Source organism: Passer domesticus, chromosome 2, assembly GCF_036417665.1.
Source record: "Passer domesticus isolate bPasDom1 chromosome 2, bPasDom1.hap1, whole genome shotgun sequence".
NCBI classification, from domain to species: Eukaryota; Metazoa; Chordata; class Aves; order Passeriformes; family Passeridae; genus Passer; species Passer domesticus.
In genome coordinates, this window is record NC_087475.1 from 83,643 (window position 1) to 110,999 (window position 27,357).

Genomic DNA, 27,357 nt, shown 5'->3' on the forward strand with positions numbered 1-27,357 from the left:
AATATTTTAATAAATACTGGAGATTAAATAAGGTGTTTACCCTCAAATTAAACACAGAAATGGAAAAGATTTTCTCCTCAATTTAAACCCTTTTCCCTACAAAAACCTCCATTTTCTGGGGTTAGTGGGATGGACTGGAAAGATGAATGGAAAAAGAACTTCTTGTGCCCCCACCCTGTCCCACCTGCTCAGGTGGGTTGGGGTAGATGAGTTCCTCTCCTCTCCCGCTCTGGCGCTGCCCCTTGGCGCAGGGCTTGTCCCTGCATGCCTGAGCAATGCTGCAGGCCCTGCCCAGCCCCTGTGAGATGCTCTCCCTCGCAGCTCCGGGCACCCAGGGGTCACACCCCCGCAGCATCTGGCCCCCCTGCAGGAGGTGGAGACCCCCACGGGGACCCCAAAGGGCTCCCTAGGATGTAGATGCACAAACAAAGCTTCATAGAATGGAGAAGGCTCAACAGCCTTTGTATTCTACACACACACTCATGATAGAAGTCACATTTTTTAATAGTTAAAATATCAGTGAAAGTTACTGGCCAGTTACAGCAGTGAGCTTCATACTGCATCCCATCTTTATGGACTTTTCAGAAGAAACAGTTTCAGGTTCTTTCATCTCCTCCAAACACTTAGGAAAGCCATTTTTAACCAAACTGCTTGGCAATTTTCCCATCTGAATAAAAGCAAGCACTGGCAACGACCAACAAGTGAAAAGGAAAGCAGAATACCTCGGAGACATAGTAGGATGGCTCCTATGACTAGAGCACTGGAATGGAAGGGCTGAGGCTTTTTAGGAAAGACAAGCTAGGAAGATGAGGAGGGGATGCAGCCCTCTAGGGATATGGAACTCTGCCTGGGGAAGTACGAGGAGCCAGCTGAGAGCTTGTGGGTGAAGATTAAGGGGAGGGCAAGCACAGGGATATTAAGGATAACAGAAGGCCTTCTATAGATGCGTTGCAAGCAAGAGACTTGGGATAATGTGGGCCCCCTCCAGAAGGAAACAGACCTGACTACCCTGCACAAAGAGAAGACTGATGTTCTCAAGGACTTCTGTGCCTCAGTCTTCAATGCCAAGTGCTCCAGCCATGCTGCCAAGTTGAGAAAGGCAAATGCAGGGACTGGGAGAATTAAGACCCTGAGCCAACTGAGAGGATCAGACTTGAGACCATCTAAGGAACCTGAATGTGCTCAAGTCCATGGGACCTGAAGAGATACACCCCCAGGTCCAGAGGGAACTAGCAGAAGTTGCTAAGCCATTATCCATAATTTTTTGGAAAATTGTGCCAGTTAGGTAAAGTCCCTGATGACTGGAAAAAGGGAACTATAACCTCCATTTTTGGAAAGGGGAAAGCAGAAGACCTGGGGAACCACTTCTACCCAGAGCAAGGGTGACAGTGCTACACAGCCCAATGGAGCTGCTTCTCCTATCTGGCTCTACAAGATCCTCCACTTCCATCACCCTCCACTTCACTGGTTCCACAGGACAGAGGCTGCCCAGCTCTGGAGATTGATGGACATTTCCCAGACATTTAATGGGCAAAGGAGTGGTGAGCATGTGTTGTGATGGTGTGGGACCTGAGCAGGACATACACAACATGGATTATTAAAGGCTGGAGAACATGCTGAGTTGGGCAGGAAGAGTTCAATTTCTTCCAGTGGGCCTGTGGTTTGGATTTGTGCTGAACAGACTGTTGACAGCCCTGGGATATTTCAATCAGTGCTGAGCATCAAGGCCTTTGGTGCCCCTCACAGCATCCTGCCAACAAATAGGCTGGTGTTGCACAAGGACTTGGGAGGAGATAAACTCTTCAGAAGGGCTCAGCAAGGGAGAAGCAGTGAGGCAGCCCTGTATATGACAGCATGTTTTGACTCTAGGAATTGACAGTGGTGATGACAGAGTCAAGGGTTGATGGGTAAGAATCAGGGGAAGAGCAGATACCAAAGTGGGAATCTTCTCAGACACAAGGGGAAGGCTGGTAGGCAGAGTGGTAGTTCCCAGGGTCCTTCAGTCTACCCTTAAAGCAGGGTGCAATGAAGTTTCCTGGATTGTCCACAGCTTTCCTTCTGTGACAAAGTGACTGCTTGGTGGGAGACAAAAAATGCTGAGGATGATGTTTACCTGGGCTTTTATTAAGCCTTTGACGCCATTCCCCAAAGCATTCTTGTGGAGAAACTGGCTGCCCATGGCTTGGACAGGTCCACTGTTCACAGTAAAAAAAGGTCTGGATGGCCAGACCCAGAGAGTGGTAGGGGACAGTTTAATTCAGCTGCTATCCCGTGACCAGTGGGGCTCCCCTGGGCAGCACTGAGACCAGTCCTGTTTCTATCAATGACCTGGAGGAGGGGACGCTCAGCCAAATTGTAAAGGATCTGCCAGAGGACAGGAAGGCTCCATAGAGGGCTCTGTAGAGGCCCAGGGATTGTGCTGTCCCAGGCAGTTCCTGAAACCCCCTCCTCCCCTGCCCCTCCCTGACTACTCATTCTTATTACACCCTTTTTCTCAACTGGGTCCAGCACCGCCGCCACCACCGAGGCCTCAAGCGGATGCTGAAGCACCGTCGGCGCTGCCCATGGCGTGTCTGCCAGGCTTCCAGGTATCTCCGAAGATGGGCATGAAGCTGCCTCAGGAACCTTCCAGCAGCAGTGCTGGTGCTGTATTCCAGCTCCACTGAGCTGCTGCTGCTGCTGCTGCTGCAGCTGCAGCTGCTTTCCAATACAATGGGATTCATGATCACCACTAGTCTAGGGAGCAACCTGGCAATGGCCACAGATCTTCTGCGCTGCAGCATCACGGAGCTGTTGCTACTGCGTCGTCTTATGTCCTTAGGTTTGTTCTCTTCTGTCACCTTGTACTTGTCTGGCCTTGCCAACTCCACTCCAAGGCACTGGGGACGCTCTCTGGCCCCCAGCAGCCTTGGTGTAACATGCGTATCAGCCTGGACCACCATGCCGCTCCCCCGGCCCCATCGCCACTGGGACAGCTGCGCCTCCAGCTCCTTGCGGTGCTCCTCGAAGAGCGCCTGGGAGTCCTGGCAGCTCCGGATGAACCTTGGGAAACGCCTCCTGGAGCTCACAGAACCGCGTGGGGAGCTGCCATGGGGCAGCCCGGTCTGTGCTGATCCCCGTGCCCTGCCCACGCTGCCCTGCCCCTCCAGCCGGCCTCTCGCTGCGCTTGGATGCTTTGGGCTCTGACGGATCCTCTGCAAGAACCACGGACGGGTGAGACAAGAGCAGCTCCCCAGAATGCTCCACACTGTCCTGCCAGGCATGCCACACCAACACACCCCAAACCCACACGGCCCGGCCCAGCCCAGCCCAGCTCAGCTCAGCTCAACCCAGCTGGCCCAGCCCAGCCCAGCCCAGCCCAGGCCGGCCCAGCTCAGCCCAACCCAGCCCAGCCAAACCCAGCCCAGCCCAGCCCAGCCCAGCCCAGCCCAGCCCAGCCCAGCCCAGCCCAGGCCGGCCCAGCTCAGCCCAACCCAGCCCAGCCAAACCCAGCCCAGCCCAGCCCAGTGCACACAGCAGATCAGAGGCCACCTACCCATAGACACTTGTCCCGTAGCATGACAATGACCAGGATGAGTTGCAGGACCACCATGGTGATTGCCACCAGCTCACCCACGGTGAAGATGTTGAGGAAGGCCATGGCACCGTCTGTGGCAATCCAGGTCACCAGCACGGGCTGGTGAAGAGGCTCCCCAGAGAGCTGCAGGATCCCATGCGGGGAATCCAACCTGCTGGGGTGGCAGAGGCTGAGGCTGTTGTCTGCCAGGACACTGCCAGACTGTGGTGCCCAGCACTGTCTGCTCCTGTGGTGCCCCTTTTATAGCCTGGCAGAGTCTCCTGTGTGACATCATGGGGCAGCCAGAGCCCTCTTTGTGACAGTGTGGGGCACTCAGAAATCTCTTTGTGACAGTGTGGGGCAGACAGAGCCCTCTGTGTATCATCCTGGGGCAGTCAGAACCCCCTTATGGATACCCAGGAGCCCCACAGGAGGCCAATGGAGAGCCCTTGCTGCCATGCATTCCACATTGCCCTGCTGAAACCTTCAGGATTCTTTAAGTCAGTCAGGTGGTAACAATTTCATTTGACATCATGAATCTGTTTTCAGTTGTTGTTGGATCTGTAATTGCTGAGAGCAAGAGGAGGCTAACTGCTTCATAAAATAGATCTCTTTTGAATAGATGATTTGTCTCAGTTTCGGGAGCCTCCATGACACAAGAGCAGTGATCATGCCCCTGTGCTGGGCACTGGTGAGCTTGGACTTCGAATCCTGTGTTCAGTTTTGGGCCCTGCACAACAATAACGACATTGAGGTTGCTGGAGTGTATCCAGAGAAGGGCACTGGAGCTAAGGAAGGGTCTTGTGCTTTAACACTAGCTGGCAATTCAGTAAGGAAAAAAAAGTGAGAAAGAAACTCATAAAGTGAGACAGTTCAATAAATAGAAACAAATTCTAAAAATATTGGATGAGAGAAAAGAAAGAAAGAAGAAAACAAAGTTATTAACAATTTCTCTGCACCCAACAACTGATGTGCAGTCAGTCACCCATCATGGAATCACAGATTGGTTTGGGTTGGAAGGGACCTTAAAGATCAAGTACGACCATCTTGCCATGGGCAGGCAAACCTTCCACTGGACCAGGTTGCTCCAAGCCCCATCCAACCTGGCCTTGGACACTTCCAAATAAATGGCAGCCACAGCTTCTCCAGGAAACCTGTGCAGGGCCTCACAGGGAACAATTACTTCCCAATATCCCATCTATTCCTTCCCTCTGGCAAAGGGAAGCCATTCCCCCTTGTCCTGGCACTCCAGGCCCTTGTCCAAAGTTTATTTCCAGCTCTCTTGAAGTCAGGGGCTCTAAGGTCTCCCTGGAACCTTCTCCTCCTCAGGCTGAACACCTCCAGCTCTTTCAGACTGTCTCCAGAACAGACAGGCTCCAGCCTTCGAGCATCTCTGTGGCCTCCTCTGGAGTCATTCTAGCAGCTCCACATCCTAAAGGACCAAATGCCATCCAGAGGGACCTGAATAAGCTCAAGAAGAGGGCCCGTGGGAGCCCATGAGGTTTAACATGACCAACTGGTGGGGCTGCATGTGGATCAGGACAACCCCCAGTATCAAACCAGGCTGGGGAATGAAGAGATCAAGAACAGTCCTGGCCAAGACCTTGGGGATGCTGGTGAATAAAAGGCTGGACATGCTCTGGCCCTGTGTGCTGGGCTGATCCCATAGTGTGAGCAGCAGTAAAGGGGGGGGATTCTTCACTTCTGCCCTCTGGTAAGATCTCATCTGCAGTGCTGCCTGCAGCTCTGGGGACCCAGCACAGGAAAGATGTGGAGAATCCAGAGGAGACCCCAAGATGATGAAAAGGATGGAGCACCTCCATGCTATGAGGAAAGGCTGAGAGAATTGGGGTTGTTCAACCTGGAGAAGCTTTGAAGTGACCTAATTGTGGCCTCGCAGTACTTGAAGGGGGCCAAGAAGAAGGATGGAGAAAGACTATTTACAAGGGCGTGGAGTGACTGGACATGGGAAAACAGCTTCTAAATGAGACAGAGTTAGATTGGATATTGGGAAGAAATTCTTCCCTGTGAGGCTGGTGAGGCCCTGGCTCAAGTTGCCCCAAGAAGCTGTTCCTGCCCCATCCATGAAAGTGTCCAAGGCCAGGTTGGATGGGGCTTGGAGTAACTTGGTCTAGTGGAAGGTTTCCCTACCCATGGCAGGGGGTAAGACAGGATGATCTTTACAGTGTCTTCCAACCCAAACCACACTGTTCTTCACCTCTAAGGACTACTGCTGCCAGCTTTTGAAGTACTTTATTTACAGCAACACAAAGAGCTGTAAAAACACAACAGCCAGTGAGGTTTGAATCCCTCGCTGTAACTGTTGCTGCTGATCCCACCTTCACAAATGCATTCTGGACACAAAGCCTTTGTGGAAATATTGTGCTGCTTTTGGACTTCGAGTGAACAGATGTCTCCCCACAGAGCAGTAGCAGGGTTCAGCCCTGCTTGGTCCCACTCAGTGTCTGGTCAGGATGCTGCTGAGGCTCAGCAAGACGGGCTCTGGATTCAAGTGTGTCCCAAAGGAGAAGCAGTTTCCACCACCGCCTATAACCAACAGCTCCTTCTCATCTGGCAGAAAGACACTGCTATGATTATGTAGCATTAATGGCCACTCCAGGTGCTCCTGAAAAAGGAAAGCAGATTTTGAACACACAGGACTTCATGCCCTGAATGTGGGCAAGAACAGACAGCTAGAGAATATAGGAACAAGTAACCTCTGAGGTGCACTCCTCCACGACACCCACCCACCAACTTGCAGTTCAGTGATTTTTTAATGAGAGAAAATGCCTTTGTACTCCCTGAATCTTAATGCTTTTCCTCCCAAGAAGGTAGCCAATCAGTGATTCAATGTAAATCTTTGGCATTCGTGGCCTGTGGCAAGGAGTTCCAGAGCTTATCTATGTAACTGGCAGGTTCAAATGCCTAGTTTCACCTTAGTCAAAGCAAACAGGTCCCAAGCAAAGGAAGACACTAATCCATCTGCAACTTCTTATTCAGTGTAAACAAAAAAAAGTTACATTCTTTTAGATACAACTTTGCTATCACTGTACCCATCCTCATTGCTGTCCAACAAGGACAGTCTATTTTATTTAAATGAGGCCACTTATAACTTCTGCTACAGACAGTAATTGAAAACTAAGCTACAATTAAGCATGTTTCATGCTTTTACTCTCTTAGCAAAATGCTGCAAGGTCAACTGGATGCACACACACTGTTCACTATAAAAAATGGACTCGTCACAAATTCCAGTTTCACCAACAACAGGTGCCATATGTACAGTTATCAAAAGAAACTTGTTTCTTTACATAAAGGACAAATAAAAACTTATCAGGCCAAAGAAATGTTCTTATAGAAACAGAGAATGGTTTGGGATGGAAGGACCTTAAAAAATGCCACCTTGTTCCAACCCCCTGCACTGGGCAGGGACAGCTTCCACTAGACCAGGCTGCTCCAAGCCCAATCTAACCTGGCCTCTAGCTCTTGCAGGGATGGGGCAGCCAAAGCTTTTCTGGGCAGCCTTTGTCAGTGCCTCACCGTACTCTTCATAAAAAATTTCATCCATATACCTAGTTTGAGGCTACTGTCCTTTAGATGAAAACCACCACCCCTTGTCCCATCACGACAGGTCCTGCTAAAAAGTATGTTCCCACCTTTCTTACAAGCTCCGCTTTAAGTACTGGATGGGGCTCTGAAGCCCCCCAGAGCCCTCCCTCTCTCTTAAGGCTGAACAACCCCAACTTTCTCAGCACATCCTCACAGGAGATCAGCTCCAGCTCTCTGCTCATCTTTGTGGCCCTTCTATGGATTTCATCCAACAGATCTATGTCTTTTTTTTACTCAAGGCAGTATTATCTGAGATGAGGGATACTCAAAGACATAGACCAAGTTTTGGCCAGAGTATGCCAAAGTCCTGCTTTGTGACACCACCTGTATGACTGCTCTTCAGTGATGCATAGAAGAAAGTCACCAAATAGTGTAAGTGAAAAGGAAGGGTCTTCCAAGCATCATCCAGTCCAACCACCCCATTCAAAGCAGGCTCAACTCAAGCAAGCTTTTCAATAGCTTGCCCAGTCAGGTTTCAAATATCGCCAATAATGGATATATGACAGCCTCTCTGAGCAATCTGTTCAGGGTCCAATCATCCTTACAGGAAGCTTTTATGTTCCAGTGGAGTTTCCAGTATTTCTGTGGTGTTTTTTTTTTCTCATATTTCAGGCAGCAGCTAGAGCACACTGCAGTTTCCATCCGAAAGTTCTCAATGAAATTATACTACAGACCTTCATAAACACTAACTTAGCCTCTGGTTTACCTGTTCCCTTCCTCCACAGACATCCTGAAGTGACTATGCTTGTGCCCATTTCAGTTCTGCTGCCCCTTGTCTGAAACAGAGCGACTCCACATTCCAGTTTTCTGCACATTCCACCTCTCCCTCTCTTAACACTGTACGTTCTCTGTGCTGGGTAACAGCATTTTGGAATTTGATCATATCTCTCCATAAAGTTACTATGTTCCTTCACAGGACACTGCTTATCCTGAAAGAAAAATGTCAGTACTTACCACATTAATCACATAGTTCAAGCAGAGACCAGTCATTAAGTCTATGACAGTGACACCTGGCACAGAGGATGCATGGAGCCACACTCCACCAACGAGCAGAAGCTTTCCTTCGTGCACATGTGCAGTATGTGAATACCTGTGAGATCAAAATGAGGTTGAACTGCATTAGCAAGGGACACTGGTAGAGACAGGCTGAAGAGTCTCTGCTGAATGCTATGAGAAACCTGTCTAGTTGAAGATGCCCCTAACTCATTGCAGGGAGGTTGCACTACTCGGCCTTTAAGAGGTCCCTTTCAAATCAAACCATTTTATGATGCTATGAATGCCTTCTGCTTACCTTGGGACAAGAGGAGGGTGTGTCTCTATCATCTGCCACTGAAAGCCATGTTCAAGCTCCCTCAGAAGGAAAACTGAACCCAAGGGCTGCTCAGCTATTCCCAGACCTCCTGCAATCAGCACACCTCCTTCCCAGCTGCAGGCACTGTGAGAGTGGCGGCTTTCTGGGACTGGACCCTCAACAGCAATCTGAAAAAACACAATCCAAGGCTGAAGTTTGCCAAGCTAAGTGTCTGCTCAATGTCCAAGCTTTTAAATGCCTTTTCCTGTGGGGTTGCATTTTTTGACATCGAACCTTCCCCACATGTTCCTCTAGGGACTGCTTCATGCTCCCATTTTCATTGTGTCTGGCTCTCAGTACATTTAATACAATCAGTCCTTAGAGGCTATATTTTCACACATTTATTAGAGGTAACTTTATCTTCATTCCTGCAGGCTGCTTTCTGCTCAAGACATACACCTGGGAACTCCAAGTTAGCTTAGAAACACATAGACTAATGCAGAGACCAGCAAAGCAGGTGATCAATTGCTCAAACCATAGAGAGGGTTAAAAGGCTCAACTGCAGGACTAAAATCCAGAAATAAAACCTTTAGTGCAAGCACTAAATGAAAATATGTAAGGTCAGGCATTAAAGGAATATCACAGCAAATAAGTGATGTTGAAAAATTTGGAGGTCACTTCATCCATACCTTTTCCCTACAACAAATGAAACTATATGTTATCATCTGGATGGATGGATGTTTATGTAACCATTTCCAAAAGTCTGCAGTAACAAGAATTTCTCACCTCTTTAGGCAGTCTATTGCAGACTCAGCTAGCTTCACAATCAATAGCTTTTCTCAGTGTCCATCTGATTCCCTGTACTACTCAAAGTTAAAATTAAGAACAATTATTTTCTTCTCTGCAGCAGTATTTTAAATATTAGAAAATTTATTTCTATCTTGAATCTTCTTCAGATTCAACAGCTAGAAGACCTTCAAAACCTCCCCCTGTGAGGTATGTGGCCTGGTCATTCTTGGTGCATATCTCTATACAGCTGTTTTACACCCTGTCTGCTAGGTTCTTTTTCTCGGGCCAGGTCTTATGAACCCTCAAAAGGGAACCTAACACACCCAAGGATAGCTTAGCTATTACCTTTGGAGGGAAGTAATGAGCAGGATGGCTTCTGCTGCAGTGTTAGAAACAAAAAGGTTTAATAAAAGGCAAAATAACAAACAGAAAAACTCGAGCCAGGTACAGAGGTCTGCCCCTGGTATAAACACCTTCACAAAAGCCTCTTAGTTTTTTTGTTCTCCTCTTTTCTACCTGATGGGCCAGGCGGGACTTTTTGGCTTCTATCCAATAAGATGACCCTGAGTTTTTGGTGAAGTCTCTGAGGTCCTATGAGGTGGCTTTTTACCTAATCATTGAGAGAAACTTCTAGGCTTCTTTCCTGTTTTGGGGAACAAAGGCTAGCTTTGCCACTCTGTCATTAAGGGGCACTCTCCTACACTCCTACACCTCCTTTTCAGCTGTCAGCTTTGCGTATTTTACAGGAGGTCTGCTGACATTAAGAACACTGTAAAAAACAAAAGAAGCAATTCATGTGTCTACCAGATAACATTCCTGGTTACATAGCTGAAGACACAGTGTAGGCCTCCTACGACAGTGGGATGTTGCTTACTCACGCTTAGCTTGTGACCTCTTGCAATTATGCATCTCCCACCCTACAACTGTGCTATGTACAAGGTTGGGCTCAAAGAGTTACAGTAAACAGAGTTACATAGGCTGGTGGCCAGTATGTAAATGAGGGAGTAAGTCCTCTGCTACTCAATTTCCTCTTATGACACATTCAGCAATCTAGATGACTGTGGCAAATCGGCAGACGTGGAGGCAGTTTTGACTGTAGCAAAGCTTTTAATACTGTCTCCAACAGTATCCTTCCACAAAAATGTCCAGCTCACAGTTAACTAAGTTCATGATGGGAGAGGTGAAAGAAGACAGAGACAATATGTTCTCAGTAGCATCCAGCAGAAGGGCAAGAGGCAATGGGCACAAACTGACATAGAAAAAAATAGACATAAAACCCCCTCATATTGTTCTATCAGGGTGGTCAAGCACTGGAGTAAGTTGCCCAAAGAGATTGTGGAGTCTCCATCTATGGAGATAATCCTACCTGGACAATATATTGAGCAACCTGCTCTTGTTAGACCAGTTTTAAGTTAGAATGCTGGACTAGATGACCTCCAGATGTCACTTCCAACCTCCACTGTTCTGTAGAGACTGTATGTGACTAAAAAGCTGGGTGTTCAGAAGTCAGCTCTAACTCTAATCCCCACAGAGTGTATTCTTACCGCAGTGCAGGAGAGTTCTGGAGCGTGCAGGAAATGCCAATCGCCGAGCACAGTCTCCAGAGCAGAGCGGCCACCATACACAAACAGGTACTGCTCACCTAGGGAAACACAGCCAGGAGGTAGCAGAACTTAGAATCTGGTGTGCCACAACAGAAAAAAATTTCTGTTTGCATAGAAGGGAAGCTGACAAAAAGGGTGCAGTAATACTTTGGGTAGATGTCAAGGACATGCATTTACTGCACTATATGCTGTCCTTCCACTGATTCAGAATGGACTGTGCAGATAACACCTGTTGGTCACTTTCTTCAGCTACAAAGCAATATCAAGGCAAAAGTAAGATGAAACAATACAGTCTGACAAAGACAAAATCCAATGTATTATGAATAAAATTTTATTTACCCACTTAGCATTTGCTTTTTTGATATAAAATTCTGACTGGAAGGCTGAATGCTACAGTGTTAATTAAACTGCTCCACAAATGGAAAGTGTACTCCAGACTAGACTAACAACTGCTTAACAATTCCCCTCTTCTTCTCTTGGAAAGTTCCCTGCCAGCTGCAGGAATGGGACATCTTAGGAAAGGACAGCTTTCAGCTCCTGAATGTCACTGCTTAAGTTTTTGCCCCTTACAACCAGGATCTTTTAATAGACCAACCTTCAGCTTGCTATCGCAGGACCTGATTCTAGAGCTGCTCACAACTACTGAGTATTTGTGAATTGCTGCTAGAACAGTAGTATTTCTTCTGAAGGACTTTGGGATAAAGAACTTGGGATCCTGTTCTCCAAAAAATATTCTTCAGAGAGAACAAAACTTATTTCCGCCATGATCAAGCATGAATAGCTTCAGCCACAGATGATCTCAAAGAATCAGTCTTCCAGAATGGATTACAGTAGGTTTCAATCCTACCTGCCACCAGGGATTATGTACATAACAAAATAAAAAATTACCGTATTTCAAGTGTCAAGAAGAGATCTCAAAGCCTCTTAATTTCTTTACTACTGTCAGTCTTGAGGAATGATCAATACGAACTTCATGAAATTCAACAAGGTCAAGTGAAAGATCCTGCATACCTACAGCCATTTCCACTCTTTCCAGGCTTTTTACCTTTGAATGTAATTTCAGTTGTGCTGTGTCTCCAACGCAGAGCTGCTGCTTCAGCAGCAGGCTGCACACTTACAAGCTCCACTGCAACGTCATCTGGGCCTGAAGCACCACAGGTTTTGGGGAACTTCAGCCACAACATTCCCAAGCCTGTGCCCGATGGGGATGTTCGTCCTCCTACCACCAGAGCCAGAGTGTCTGAGAGACAAGACACAGTATGGTACAACCTCTCACCTGTGGAGATACAAAACATCATGCTTCACACAGGTGGTCTTTCTATAAAATTTATAATCATTTAAGTTGGAAAAGACCATTAAAGATGATGAAGTCCAACCACTCCTCCAGCACTCTCAAAGGCAAAACTAAACCACGTCCCTAAGAGCCACTTTCACATGGTTTTTAAACTCTTCCAGGGATGTGGACTTCACCACTACCCTGGGTAGCCTGTGCCAGCCATGGATGACCCTTTTTTTAGAGACATTTTTCTCAATATCCAACCTCAACGTCCCCTGGCACAGCTTGAAGCCATTTCCTCTTGTCCTGTCCCTTGTCTCCTTGGAGAAGACGCCGACCTCCACCTGGTTACATCTTTCTTTCAGGTAGTGGTAAAGAGTGAGAAGCTTCCCCCTGAGCCTCCTTCTCTTCAGGCTGAGCTCCCCGCCCCTCCCAGTTCCCTTGGGCACTACTACAATGATCTTGTAGTAACAGAAGAGCGACAGGTATCATCCACCTGGACTTGTACAAAGCATTTGACACCGTCTCACCCAGCGTCTAAACTGGAGACATGGATTTGACAGATGGACCATTCAGTGGATTAGGAACTGGCTGGATGCTCTCTCTCCAAGAGCTGCAGTCACCGGCTCAGTGTCCATGTGGAGACCAGAGGTGAGTGCTGTTGTTCAGGTCTCCCTAAGGACCAGCACTATTTAACATGCTTGTTGGTGACATGGACAGTGGGACCAAGGGCACCACAGCACATTTGCCAATGACAAGGAGCTGTGTGGTGCAGGCATGCGCTGGAGGGAACAGGAGTGGCATCCAGAGGGAGGTGGGACTGTGCCAGCCTCATGGGGTTTCAGCAGGACCAAGGGCAAGGTCCTGCCCCTGGGCTGGGGCAATCCCAGCACAAATACAGACTGGTCAGAGAATGTATCAAAAGCAGCTCTGGGGAGAAGGACCTGGGGGCATTTGTAGACAAAATGTTCAGTGACTCAGCAGTACGTGGTCACAAGTCAAACCATGTCCCAGGCTGCATCAAACGACGTGTGGCCAGCAGGTTGAGGGAGATGATTCTCACCCAGGTTGAGGGAGCTGATTCTCACCCCCTATGCTGATCTTCTGAGACCCCACCTGGAGTTCTGCATCCAGGTGTAGTGTCCCTAGCACAATTAAGACATGCAGCTGTTGGAAAAATTCAGAGTCCACTAGCTTGATCAAAGGGTTGAAGCCCCTCTGTTCTGAAGCCAGGCTGAGAGTGTCTGGGCTGTTCAGCCTGGAGAAGTGAAGGCTCCAGGCAGACCTTAGCACCCCTTCCAGTGCTTAAAGGGACTCCAAGAGAGCTGGAGAGGGACTTTGGAAAAGGGCCTGCAGTGACAGGACAAGGGGGAACAGCTTCCAACTGCCAGAGTGCAGGGTTAGATGGGATACTGGGAGTAAATTCTTCTCTGTGAAAATGTGGAGGCCCTGGCATAGGTTGCCCAGAGAAGTGGCTGCCATTTGTTTGGAAGTGTTCCACACCATGCTGGATGGGGCTCTGGTTAATCTGGTCTACTGGAATGTGTCCCTGCCCATGGCAGAGGGGTGGAGCTAGATGATCTTTAAAGTCCTTTCCACCCCATTCCTTCTATGATTCTATGACTCCAGCCCCTCAATGTCTCTCTTTCTGTTACAGGCTCAGAACTGGACATGACACTCCAAATGTCTCTACAGTGTCCAGTAGAGAGAGACAATCACTGCTCTGGGCCTGTGGCCACTCTAGGCTGATACCAGCTAGGTGCCATTTGCCTTCTTGCCCACCTGGGCTCATGTTCAACCATTGTCAAACAGAACCCCTAGGTCCTTTTCCAGCTTTCCAGTCACCCTGCCCTCAACCTGGGGCGCTGCATGGGGTTGCGGTGACCAAAGGGCAGGATGGGACATTTAGCAACCAGACCCGTCAGGTGTCTGTGACTGCCTGCATCACTGTGCCATGACAGCACTTTTTCACTAGACTTTCTTTCACTTTTAGCAGAAAGGTATCCCCTTGCATTGCCATCGGTATGGGAACTCACCCCATCTTTTATCAGGAATATTCTGTGTCACACAGACAGCTTCCCAGTGGCCTGCATGCTTACTCAGCATGTGGAAATTTCTCACACGGCAGTGTTGTCCATCCTCCTCCCCAAAGCCTCCCGTGGTGAGAATCATGTTGGGCTTTATAAGAACAGAGTGGTGACCGTAACGTCTCAGGCCAGGAATTCCTGACAGCCTTGCACACACTGCTGCAGGGACACTCCCTGACATCCCAACAGGACCAGCGTGACAAGGAACTGGAAGACAAAGAGAACCAAAGAACTTAGGCACAAATACAAACCAAGGATTACATCTTAAGTAAGAGATTAAGCATGTCACCTTTTCAAAATGACCATTCATCTTTTCAAGAAAAAATTGAGAAGCAAGTTGACAGTGCACAGAGATAACTTGACATGCCCTAGAAATCAGGATATAATGGTTAAAACTACTACTGTACCAACTGTAACTTCTACTCTGCCCACTCAGCTCCTGAACTTCTGAGACTGCTTTCATGGGACGGATGTAAGACTGGCCAAGCAAGTGCAGTGTCCTAAACTGCTGCAGCAAGATATCAATCACTGCAGTACTTCAAAAGGAGGACGTATCTGATTAAGGCAATATTTGGCTACATGAACAGCAAAGAACAGCAGAAAAAGGACAAATACCTGGAAGCTGATTTCAAAGTTTCTTCCCAGATTTTGATCCTACCTTCACAGAAGCACTGAAATAACATTCTGAAGCATGACAAGTATTAATTCCAGTGGTCCTACTATAGGAGAGTATTTTCAGTTACCTAAGTATTTTCTCTTTAAATATTATATCCCTTAGCATGACGTAGACTCTCAGCACAGGACTCTGCCTCATCTACACATTGTTTTCTTTTAATCGGTTTGGAATCTTTGTTTTACTCAAGGGCTTTATTCTTGTGTTGTAAGAGATGATGAAGTGGAGGAGGAGCAGCTTGCTGTCCATTTTTTGTATGCCATAATCAGAAAAATTACTTGTACTGATCATTGCTTTGTACAAGACCCTACTTAATCATTTGATGAAGTAAGAAATTTCATATCCTTGGGCTTATATGTCTTTTTACAGACTTATCTTTTAAAGATGGAGGAATTTTTTCATGTCACAAAATATACTTACCACAATCTCTTTGGAAGACTTAGTACTTGAACTCTCTTGAACTGGGACCCAAGTCTATGTGACTGGGTAACTGGGGGCACTTTACTGATATTAGAGACGTACCTTTTGCATTCCCAGTGAAATATATCTAAGTATGGACAACTCACTGGACTTTGAAGGCTTTTACTATCACTTTTGAATACAACAGCGACAACAGCAGAAAGACCCTAATCCTGTCTCTAATTAATCAAATGTCTTTACTGTAATAAAGTCTGTTAAGAAAATGTTAGATTTTTTTTTTCTTAATTTAAGAATAGATACTATGCGTTTAGGAGCCTTCAAGCATTTAACTTAAGGACCAGTGACAATCACACAGTACATTAAATCTCACCCACATTCATTTAGCTTCCATTTCCCAACATCTTCAAATCTAATTCAGACACAACACATGGATTCAGTGGCCTTGTTGGCCTCAGGAACACCATCCTGCCCTATCCTTTTTCAGCTGCTTTTCTTGCTCCCTAGAACACAGATTTCAACCTTCTCTTGAAGCTACAACTACCTGTGGTGCTATACTGTGAACACTAGTGATATAAAACAGGTTAAAAATAACCTTCTGCTTTCTACCCTGAAAAAGGAAGCAATCAGTCAAAACCAGGAATTTCTTGGACTGCTATGGTCACCAAATCCTTTTTATCTTGATAAGACAATACTGGTCTTGGCTCTTCACCAGCTGTACCACTTTCCCATCTAAAAAAAGTGACATACAGATTTAAAAGCATTTCAGAAACAGAAATACGGCAGGAACAATTGCACCCACAAGGGATAAGGAAGCAAGGAACAGCTTCATGTCAGGCTCCTGAGTGGTCTGCTGGACAGGGCAGTAAAGAAAACAGAACAACCTTCTGGGAGCTGGAAGGAGAGACTGGTACGTGGAGGCAACCAGGAATAAACTTGAAAGGGAGATCCCAAAAACAGGACTAGGAGCAGGGTAGGCTGGCATTGTAGCCATGCACTGGAGGGGCTCATGTATGAACAAATGACAAGCTGATCAGACTGACAGGTTCAATAAGCTGAAAGAACAGGAGTGATCAGAACCAGCAGTGTTAGGCCACAGCCCTGGCCTTGGTTTGGACAGCAGAACTACCGTGGAGTGGAGAAAGCTACCGGACAGCAGCATCCCATCTGCCCCTTCCAGGATTTCAATGTCTCCTAAAACCTCTCAGAGACACCTATCTGAGATAAAAGAATAATGTGAAAACTACTTGGTGTGTACCTGTCACACTGGGTGACAACGGAGTCCAGGAAGGTTCCATCCCCTTTGATGCAGCCAACACAAAGTAATGAGAACATTTCAGGTGCCATTCCTGTAGCAAGCCCAAAGTAAAAACCAAATAAAAAACCAAAGAAACCAATAATGAAAGAGCCAAACAAAAAACAAACCCCTTAAAAATCTTAGAGCAAACAGTAGTAAGGACCTCAGAACAGCTAGTGTGACCAAATCAAATACCAACAGCCTAGCACTGCTCCCATCAATGGTCAAAATCAGAGGGGTAAAGCTGAATCGGAAAAAGAACTGCCTCTCTCACTCCAACTTTCAAAAATTTACAGCCCAGGGATCTTCTAAGCAAGAAGCTGCGTCTTTGTATCGAACAATCCTTGAAGAATTTTTCATGCATGAACCTACCCAGCTGCTCTTTGAACTCACATGAACTTTTAACATGCCCAACATATATCCCAGAGCTTAACTATGTGTTGCATGGGAAAGTTCTTCCTTTTGGAATTAGCTTCCCCTTATGCCTCTGAGTTCTGATCATAAAAAAGAGTGAGGTCTTTATACCAGAGGGATTAAAATGATTCCAACAAAATCACAAATGCTAAAAGGTGCAACATGCTCTGTGACGGACAACAATACATTATTTTCAGTCTGGCCTTAGAAACATTTATACTCCCAGGTAGTTTGCTATGATAAGCACAAGCAAAAGGAATGTACAGGAAACCAGCAGTAAGGAGAGCTCACTGTGGCGTTTATGGACATTAGGGAATTGAGTGTGTTCATTCCTGTGGGGTGGGATACATTCAGCCAACTATGTGACTACTGGCAAGCATAAACAGGAATTTAAAAGGCACAAGAACTCACTGTATCAGCTTCATTGCCCCAACCCATATTAGAAGTAAAAAGCATCTTTTGAAAAGTGACATCCAGAAATTAATGTAAATACTGAAAATGGAAGAATCCACTATTAGTCCCTAAGAAAATTATTCTAAAAATAGTCTCCCTCCACTCTGGGCGTTTATTTTACATTTTTGACCTAATTTGAACAAGTTTGTTTACAGTAAGACCTCGGACCTTACTTAATCTTTCTCTCAAAGGCTAACTGTAGAACTCTCTGTTGTCACATCGTTTACTCCTGTTCACTTTTCCAGCTCGGATTCATGCACATTAACCTCCTTTGTAAGGAAAACAATACCAAGTCGTTACCTTCCCACTGTATGAACAATGACCTTGACCTACAGTTCCAGTAGGCATTTCTAAACCACTTAGCAAATTTGCCACCACCTTCTGTCACCACTTTTGCATTAATACAGCAGAGCAGATCCTAGCATGCTGGCAAAATAAATTCAAGCACATTCAATTGTTTTCATACTACAGTTATTCAATTTCTAAAATTATAAACAGATAACTGTAAAATCAAAAGGGAAACTTCTAGCAAGTATTCCACAGGATATTTAGCTCAAAGTTACTATCTTGCACTTATCTTCACTTCTATAGTTCAAATAGTTGGAAACTTTGCCAGTAGTTAATATAAAAATGGCAAAGAACAGAGTCATAGTTGAATTTCAATCATTAATGCAGGAATGGTTGTACAAAGTCAGACCAAAAAAATCTGAAATAACCTGTATCCAACAATAACAAACAATAAAGTAGTCTATGGAAATGGAAGAGAGCAGGAAAAGTGCATCTGCTTTCCCCAGAAATGCTCTCAACCAAATGCAGTCAGGAACAGCACATCAGGTGTATCCTCATGTATTCAGTAATCCTTAATGGATTTCTCTTTCATTAAAGTAATTGTTCCTTGAATCCATGCCAACTTTTAGCAACTTCTTTTATACTCCCAGGTAGTTTGCTATGACAAGCCTGTCTCCTTGAGAGACTGCTCACAGGAAGGGAGGAAGGAACATGCAGCTTTTCTAAGATCAAGGAGAGCCTTCTTCCCATGCTGCTTCACCAGAAGGTCCCCATGGCCTCTGTGTTAACTAAGCTGATCCAAGGTCCTTTCTGCCTCCATGAACACCTGTGCCTCAGCAGCTCTGTACAGAATTGCAACCGTAAGAAATTGCAAATACCTTATGATATCAAAGCCAGGTCCCTGATCTTCAGAATAATGGAGGGTTACCTCATACTCATCAAAAGGCTCCAGAGTCTGCACTCTTTGCTGCTCATCTTCTGGAATACAATAGGTGAAAAACTCATTCATATCCATGACAGTGCACTCAGTCCAGCCCTAAAAGACAAATTCCTCAAAGTTATTATCCCTGTAAGGACAGAAACTCACTTTCCACAGGAAAACAAAGACCCTAAATTAAACACCTGCATGAGCCATGTTTAGCTAAAGCAAGAGCTTCCTAAAAACTGATGAAAATAGATCTCTCATCTGTAAAGTTCTTAAAAATTTAACTTATTACATCAAAAGTCTCAGAGGAACCCGTTAATCCCATGAGGCCATAGGCTGCGAGCCAGCTGGAAGCACCTTCTAATGTCGAGTCATGCTACCAGAGAAGGCAGTAGCTCAGCCTCAACCTTGTTTGCTTCACCCGAACTCAGCAAGCACTCAGTGTTCCAACCATCCTCAGATAAATCATGCCTCGTGCACGCCCCAGAGCTGCAGGTGCTCACCTTGCCCAGGAAGCGCCTGCGCTGAGCCTGGCAGTCAGGGTACTGTGCCAGCGAGCGCAGCGCAGTGCTCAGCTGCCTGAAATGCTGCTGCATGACGCGTCCAAAGGGATCCTCTGGGTGCACCTGCTCATACAGCAGGAAGCACGCCTGAGGGAAATGCTCTGCTGCCCACTGGATCAAGGCATCTGACCTGTTGGGAGATTGTGCGCAAGAAATTCAATTGAGGGCCCACGCATCACACGACACATGCAGTGCATCCTTCTGCAACACCACAAAGCTGCTGTTAAGGCATCCTGACAAGTGGCAGTACACTAATGAGAGTGCTGTGCTGAACATCTCCTCCCCACCTGCACAGGCAATTCAGGGGATGAGAAGAACACAAACCTCAAAACCGTTCATTTGAGATTTTTTCTTCTTTCTTTCCTTCCTTTTAGGATATCACATGGACATCAATTACATCATCATAATTACGATGTAGGGAGCTATCTGGGACGCCACAGAATTCCCAAGGTTTTAGTTTCAAGAGACCAGGTCTCAGAGCCCAAGGAGATGCGCTCAGAATCAGGTTGCTGTTTTCCCTTTACCACTGGGCAAGAGAAGAGAACTCAGCTGACCTGGTGCTCTCCATGTAGGTGAGCACCACCTCTGCGATGAAGAGGGTGGGGATTTCATTGTTCAGTCCTGCTTCCTCCAGGGTTCTCTCCAGCTCAGACAGCTCTGATAAATCCACTCCCAGTAATTTATAATCATCTCCAGAAAAGGTAATGGCTCCTAGGAGATAAAAATGATACAACCTCACTATGGTGCTGCTGCAATATTGAGACCAAAAGAGACAAACATGAAAATAAAACCCACAGGCAATCACTCACAAGGCTATGTCTGTCACCCGGATTTTTTAAGATTTTCTAAGCCTTCTGATGTTTACACTCTTGCAGCAAACTTTCTCACACTTTCCGTAAATAACTTATTGTTTTGCATTCTTTTATGGAGGAAGAGAAATGTGTTGGACTGTTGGTTTGTCCAGTGTCATTGGAGAGGTGGCACTGTCACCCTCCAATCTGCTGTCACCTTTGGAAATCTGTAAATGTAGTCAGAAAATAAACTTCCCCTTTTTACCTTGAGAACAGCAGCGTGTTCGCATTGTGTTTTTTCCTGTCCTATAGTGACACTATGTCCATCAACATTTCTCTGGAACATGTACAAGAAAATCCCCATCACTACATGACCCATGAAGGGATAGTGCCACGTGATCCATTAACTGCAGGTCTAAAACTCCCGTATTCCTAACGCAAATTTCACCTACAGAATTATTACATTTACTGTAACAAAAAAACTTTATTATATTTATTTTAAGAAAATTTTTTTGAACCAGTGTAATTCAAAATCAAACCTAAAAGGCTCTCATTTATACACCTTTCACTTTAGGCTAAGAAAGCATCATTGCTTTGATAGAATTTCAGTGGCTCCCCTCACAATCAAACACCATTCTTAGGTTTCCTAGGCTTAGTTGGTTTGTTTGTTAAACAGATTTCATTTCTGTATAATAGCACTGAGTCCTGAAAGTGCATATGCTAGCTCTCAGCAAACACCAGGACCTGACTCACAGATCACCATCCTCAGAAATAAGTTCCAGTTTATTATCTGCAAGCATTATCATGCTTCTGTATCCCATCAGAATATAGTAAGTTATGGCCTATTTTTGACCTTTTCAGTCAAAACCACATGAGTAACAAACCAAACTGTAAAGTACCTTTAGCAATCACCTACTCTGTCTCTGCAGCCCAACAACTGTATCTGTCCTGAGCACAGTTAACCTATCTGAGACCTTCCTTGAAGTACCTGAAGATTCTTGGTATGGACAGAGCTCCCTGCCAATATCAAAAATGTGAATGGATTCAGGAAGAAAATGAACAAGTTCGTGGAAGAGCTACTCACTAAGACCTGGGAGTCAGGAACTCACTCTCTATAGCTGTCTTCCATCTGTATTTAAATTGATCAATGCCATCTAAATACAGCTGCTTACACATGTACCTATTGCATTTCATTCCGTGCTTGCCAGACCCTTTGTGTACTTTGCCGAACTCCTACAATCACTCATCTTATTGCAAGTCCCCATGTTTCCTGCAGATTTATGACATTTCATCTTCTATAGCACATTATCTAGAGCATTACTGGAAATGCTGGAGGAAAACAGATGCAGGAGAAACTTCTAGTGATCCACATGCTTTACATTCCTCCTTTTACCCCTCAGCACTCAGCTGGCACAAAATTCTGCAGCAGTTTCACAAGGCTCATTTTCTCCTGCCTTGGAGGGCAAAAAAAAAGTCAGGAGAAATAACAATTAGTGTTTTATTACAGTCAAGACACTTAAAATTCAAACCTCCTCTCTTACCCATCAAGCCCATAAATTATTGTATAATTTGGGATGAAAGGGACATTCAAAAGTCATCTTGCCCAAATGCTTCCTCATGGCAATTATCTTGCTCAAAGATTTGTCCAGTCAAGCTGTATCTCTGTAGTGGTTTTGGTCCCTAAGGCTGGAGATTCCATCACCTTTCTAAGCAATCTGTTCCCATTTTTAACTACTCATATGGCACAATCTTGTCCCCCAACATTTTCATTATACATCACTGGAATTTCCTTTTGTTGCCACTTTCAACTGCCCCTTGACTATTTGCTTTATGCCTCCAAGAAAAGTGTGGCTCTGTCTTTTCTAACCTCTTCCAATAGGTAAGCTGCAGAGTGCTGTAAGACTCACCTTGCTCCCAAACTCCTCCCCAGACACCTGAACAAAACCAGCTCTCTCAGCCTGCCCTCCTACATCACTGCTCCACCACTTCATCATCCTCATAACCTCCCACTGGACACGCTACAGTTTGCCACTGGTTTTGGACCAGCATGCTCCAAGCTGGACACAACCCTTTCAGAAACTGCAACAGAAAAAAACTGACCTTGGTTTTTGATACAATCAGCTCCTGACAAATCCATCCTGGCTTCTTATTATCTCTCAATGCTTACAAATTATTTGTTTCAATGTTTTTCATAAAATAAATATCCTTTTCATCTACAATTTCACAGTTTCCTCTACTATAATCCCTTCCTTTTTGAAGGCTGAAGCTGTGTTTATTCCTTCTAAACACTTTGTACAAAAAAAAATCTTCCATGAATGCCATACCTAATCTTTCCCCTGCAGTGTCTCCCACCAGTGCTGACAACTCTTTAACTCCTTTGATCAGCGTAGCTTTTTGGCATGCCACATTTGGGAAATCTACCTCATATACCACAGTGTGATGCAGAAGACCCATATCCTTCAAACGGAAGTATAAGGAATCAAAGCCAGCACCTAAAGACAGGATCTGCAGAAGAAGTATCAGAAAAAATTATACTCAACTCTAGCAGCATCTTGAGCATCTAGGTGTGAAAAATATTAAATATTATCTTTTCAGTGACAAAATCAGGCAACCTCCTGCAAGAGGCAGAAGAATTTTGTGTGGATATTGCCCCCCTCCAGATACTGCTGCCAAAGTGATATATGGACAGCCACAGAACTGCCAGTCAGATTTCTGTGCCCTGCTGGGAAAGGATCCCAACAGATGCACTAACGAGGCACTGCCCAGATGCCAGGAAGACTTTACACACATTTAGTGAGAGATGCCAGAAGTCCCAGAGAAAATGTACCTGTGTCCTGGGTAGGCTTTGTGTCTTCAGCAGGAAGTCCTGAACACAGTAATCGACAGCACGGGCACGGATGTAATAACCCCTGCAGGAACAAATGCAGTTGTAATCACTGTCCAGAAACCTGATTTCTCCAGCACTGGCAGCTTCAATTTAAAAAAATTACGATTTTTTTTTTTTCCCCTCTCAGCTTCTACCCTGTGACAGACCTGCACTGGGAGATGATTTTGTCATCTCTAGAGCTTGGTAATAAATACAGATCTCCTGCAACCAGTGTGTGTATTAACCATCAGGATAACAGATAACCCAGAGAAAATGTGCAGATAACCCAGCTGGACTAGTTCTGTTTTGCATAAGTAAATATTTGCTGATTGAAAATGTACGAATCCTGACAGTGATGATGCTCCCTGACAATGCAGATGGCTGATACCTGAGTTCCTGTCCCAAACCATATGCCATAACAACAAAATGAATGTGTGTGCTCATGTAGTGAGAAGGGAACAAAAAAGGGAGGAAAGGCAAAGTGAGAGAGGAATCCTGTTCTCTGGTTCTTGAATAAACAGAACTAAGTCAGACTAACTCCTGAAAAGCATTTACCATTTCCCTACTCTGCCATGGACTGGTGCCTCTTGTTTCTCTGCATTCTCTTTTAGTTAGTTTCATCCTAGACCCACCTGGCTATATTCCAGCTTTTTTCGCCCTTTAACAAGCATGTTATCATCTTCACACCTCACAGGGATCTCACAGTCTAAGATGTCCCAAACTTGTTGATAAATGCAATACAGAGTTCCTGCTGTGAATTCAGCTTGGCATGCCAATGTTGTGTGACAAGTCAGTGCAGGTTTCCTGATGAGCACATCTTCACAGGCCTGCAAGCTTCTGCTTGAGCACCACTATTTGATTTTCCCCTGAATGAAACTCCTTTGGCAATTCACAGTGCTTTGGATTGTATTAAACTACTCTCCTCACTTTATGTAAATTTCATAATGTCATCAGCCTAGAGCCCTCTGCAAACACACATTAAAACATTCTTGTGTCTTACAAAGTTCTGGAGACATTCTCCTCATCAGACACCACTGATTCAAAAGATCTCGCTTCCCAGAGCCACCAAATACCTTACAGAAATTGTAACGTTCTGGGGAATTAATGAGAAAACTGTTGATGTTATTACAAATATTACAAAGATTTCAGCAGCATTGAACACTGGAGTTAGGAACCAGTCTGGTGGCATATTCTTCTCAGGACAAACCATTCAGTTTTGGTCCAGAAGCCATGTAACATTATATTAACAGTCGAACACGGTTACACTACTGCGAGACAGGACACTGCGTGTTGCCACTCTGTACTTTGCTTAAACTGTGTTTGAGAAGCTGTGCCTTGCCCAACTGACAGCTCCAAGCATGAGGGTTTGTGGTGGAAGGGATCTTAAGCTGCCCTCGTTCCATGCTTCTGCCATGGCAGGGACACCTTCCACTGTCCCAAAATGCTCCAAGCCCCAGTATTCAACCTGGCCATCGACTATGCCAGAGATGAAGCAGCTACAGCTGCCCTTGGCAACCGGAGAGCCAGGGCCCCGCCACCCTGAGATCTTCCCATCACAGGGAAGATCTCCCTACTGATATGTAACCTAAACCTACTCTCTTTCAACTCAAAGCCGTTCTCCCCGTGCTGTCACTCCTGGCTCTCCGCAGCCCGACGCCCGCGATGCCCTCCCGCGCCCCGCGGGGCTCAGCCGCCGGCGCAGCTGAAGGTGCTGCCGCGCCCTCGCTGCTCACCGGTGGATAAGGGGCGCTCGCCGCCGCCGCCGCCCCGCCAGAAGCCGCAGGAACCGGTCCTGGATGTAGCCCCGCGCTGCCGCCGAGCACTTGCTGACGGCGCTGCTGCCGCCGGTGCCCTGCACCTGCCGGGACGATGACTCGGCGCTGCCGCCCCCGACCCGCATCGCGACCCGAGAAACGCACGGGCCCCGGCGCGGGATGGCGGGGCCGGGCAGCCTCAGGAGGTCCGAGGGGAGGGTGTCCGCCGCCGCCGAATCCCCTCCGACCAGCCTCCGCTCCCCTCGCTCTCCGAAGCAGCCGGGCCGAGGCTCCCCGGGCCGCTCCCAGCGGCAGCGGGGCCCCGCGGGTCACTCGGGCCCGGGTCTTGCTCAGGGCCCCGCGGGTCACTCGGGCCCGGGTCTTGCTCAGGGCCCCGCGGGTCACTGGGGCCCGGGGGTCACTCGGGCCGGGAGTCACTGGGCCCCGCGGGTCACTCGGGCCCCGGGGTCACTCGGGCCGGGGGTCACTCGGGCCCCGGGGTCACTCACGGCGCCGGGACGCCCGCGGCCCATGCTGCGCGCGCCGCGCCCACCGGAAGCGGGAGCGCAGCGCCGGCCGCAGAGAGCGCGGAGCGCGCCCCCTCGCGGGCCCGGCCGGCACTGCCGGTGCCTCCCGTCGGGGCGGGGGCGGGGGCGGCGCCGCTCGTCGGGAGAGACGGAGAGCACCGGGTACCGGTGGGAGGGGCACCGCTGCCCGGGGCGCACCGAGCTTAAAACCCCATCCACCAGCCTTGATCGCTGAAGGCAATCACAGGAACTCGGTCACGGGAGACTTGCTTCCTGGTCATTGTTAAGAACGTAAACATCTCCAAAAAAACCCATCACCGTCCAGGAAAATACTGTGATTTTATCTTTCTTTGATGTTCACTGGAATCTTGTCTCCATCAAAAAGAGTGATAGAAAGGAAGATATCCTTAGATATAATGGCAGTGATGTCAGAAGTGGAGAGAAGAAACAATCATCCTCCGTCTTGTCACAGAAGTGACAAGGAAAGTGCAGGAAACAGTTGTGAGGGCTTTAAAGAGTGATTTGTTTTATTGCCTTGTGGAGACTGCAGTAGAGAAGGAGGAAGTGCGATGGATGTGCTGAAATGCTAGCCTGGAGGGATAGGTTTTGCACTGGTATTATAGTGAGATAGGTTTGTGAATCAACACTTGAGGAGATGTGGCAAACAAGAATACTGAGGATGGGAGTTTTGTTTTTCTTCTTGTTTTGCAGAGAACTTGGACCAGAGGATCTGGTGGAGGTCCCAGTGTGCTGGTATTTATAGGACGGAAATGACAAATCTTGTGAAATTGTTTGATACTACAGTATCAGTCCTGGACAGAATAGTGGAAGGGTTGGCCACGCATTGTCAGAGGGAATGATGACTGCTGTTAGCTCTACAGTCAATGTACATTTCCAAGAAATGTAATTTATGCCTGTTTGGAATACCACCAGTGGAGGTACATTGCTATCCCAGGATATTTTACTTCCCTGTGTTTTATTTTTATGCAATATTGTGGGCTTTTAAAAATCTATGTGTTAGTAATTCAGAACTTTTTAAAGTTGTGTTACCCAGTTCATGTTGAAGGACAAGAGCTTGACTTTAGGCACTGCTGGAATTGGCAATTTTGGAAAAATTAGTAGAGTTTTGAAAATTATGTCTTCTTGCAGGAGAACACTCTCAAGCTCCACATCAAGGGATGCCCAGCTCCACCTGCCTTCCTTTTTCTCAGTGGGAGCACTCTTCATCTGCTCACCTACCACAGAGCTCCTGTGCTCTTGCTGCTTTCCCTATTTTAAGGACACATTACCAAATTTATCTGTTGCATTTACATTCAGTGATTCTCTGCATTTTATGAATAAACATGGATTGCACTCCTGGATTGGTACTCCTGGTAAATTGACACTGCATGTGCTGCTGTGTTGCAGGTATGTCTGTGCTGTTCAGAGACCTTGAAACACTGGATCAATTTACTTCTCCTCTCTGTGATGCCTTAAGTTTTAGATTTCGTATTTTCCAGATTCTGTACTGCCTTAGGTGTCAGCAGTCCTCCTCACAGCTCAGCCACACAAACCAATCCTTTTCCAGCCCAGAACCAAGGACATCACTGCAGCTTCAGTCCCAAAAAGTACAAACAACAGGGAATTGAGGGGATCAGTCTGGGACTGCATAGCCTGGAGCTGTAACTGGACAATTAACCCCAATATGGAAATGGACCAAGACTTACAAAAGTGTGAAAACTCTTGACCCATCTTGGATGGAGTCATGGCCAGGCTCTTGTACTGCCCAGGGTGATTCCTTTGAAGGCCTTTTAATAAATCCCTACTTTATTGCTTTAACTCTGTCCAGCCTCTGTTCCAGGTCTGCCTCTCTAGGCATCATCTGTACAGGCTGAACTGCAGTTTGAGTTATTGTACGGTGTGGACTTTTTTCAAAGAGTTACTGAGCAAGACAGAAGCCTTTAATTTTCACTGAGGGAAGCTGAAGTTCCAAAAGTAACCTTTATGTCTGTATTTAGGGACCTGGTGTTTGGGGTTCTGCTCCTGCAGCTGCTGTGATCAGCAGACTCAAGCCTCTCAGAGCTCCATTTATGTTTAAGAGATAAAGACCCTGCCTTGTTCTTCTCTCCAAATGCACAAGTTACACACTGACTGTTTCACAGTTTCTTTGGTGACTTGAAAGCTTTCAAAAATCTGTCTCT

General features: G+C 46.5%; 1 protein-coding gene and 1 long non-coding RNA gene across 4 annotated transcripts; one reads left to right on the forward strand and one right to left on the reverse strand.

Moving 5' to 3' along the window:
• Positions 1 to 486: 486 nt before the first annotated feature.
• Positions 487 to 25,023, reverse strand: LCMT2 (leucine carboxyl methyltransferase 2). Of its 3 annotated transcripts, none has more exons than XM_064404759.1 (15): positions 24,630 to 25,023; positions 22,858 to 22,939; positions 22,355 to 22,535; positions 19,794 to 19,950; positions 19,180 to 19,369; positions 18,680 to 18,787; positions 16,558 to 16,648; positions 14,159 to 14,416; positions 11,892 to 12,122; positions 10,787 to 10,884; positions 8,454 to 8,641; positions 8,117 to 8,252; positions 5,896 to 6,182; positions 3,536 to 4,286; positions 487 to 3,194 (listed from the first exon to the last, which is right to left on the reverse strand). In XM_064404759.1, the coding sequence occupies exons 1-13, from the start codon at positions 24,794 to 24,796 to the stop codon at positions 6,015 to 6,017; spliced, it is 2,055 nt and encodes a 684-aa protein (XP_064260829.1). In that variant the 5' UTR covers positions 24,797 to 25,023; the 3' UTR covers positions 487 to 3,194; positions 3,536 to 4,286; positions 5,896 to 6,014. The 3 variants fall into 3 exon arrangements, with proteins under 3 accessions (XP_064260829.1, XP_064260828.1, XP_064260817.1); XM_064404758.1 differs by having other exon boundaries at positions 3,536 to 4,374; XM_064404747.1 differs by having other exon boundaries at positions 3,536 to 6,182.
• LOC135290804 (uncharacterized) lies at positions 24,721 to 26,525 on the forward strand. The gene is made up of 3 exons (XR_010353627.1): positions 24,721 to 24,856; positions 25,889 to 26,115; positions 26,327 to 26,525. It is a non-coding gene; the product is annotated as an uncharacterized LOC135290804 (long non-coding RNA).
• Positions 26,526 to 27,357: the final 832 nt, after the last annotated feature.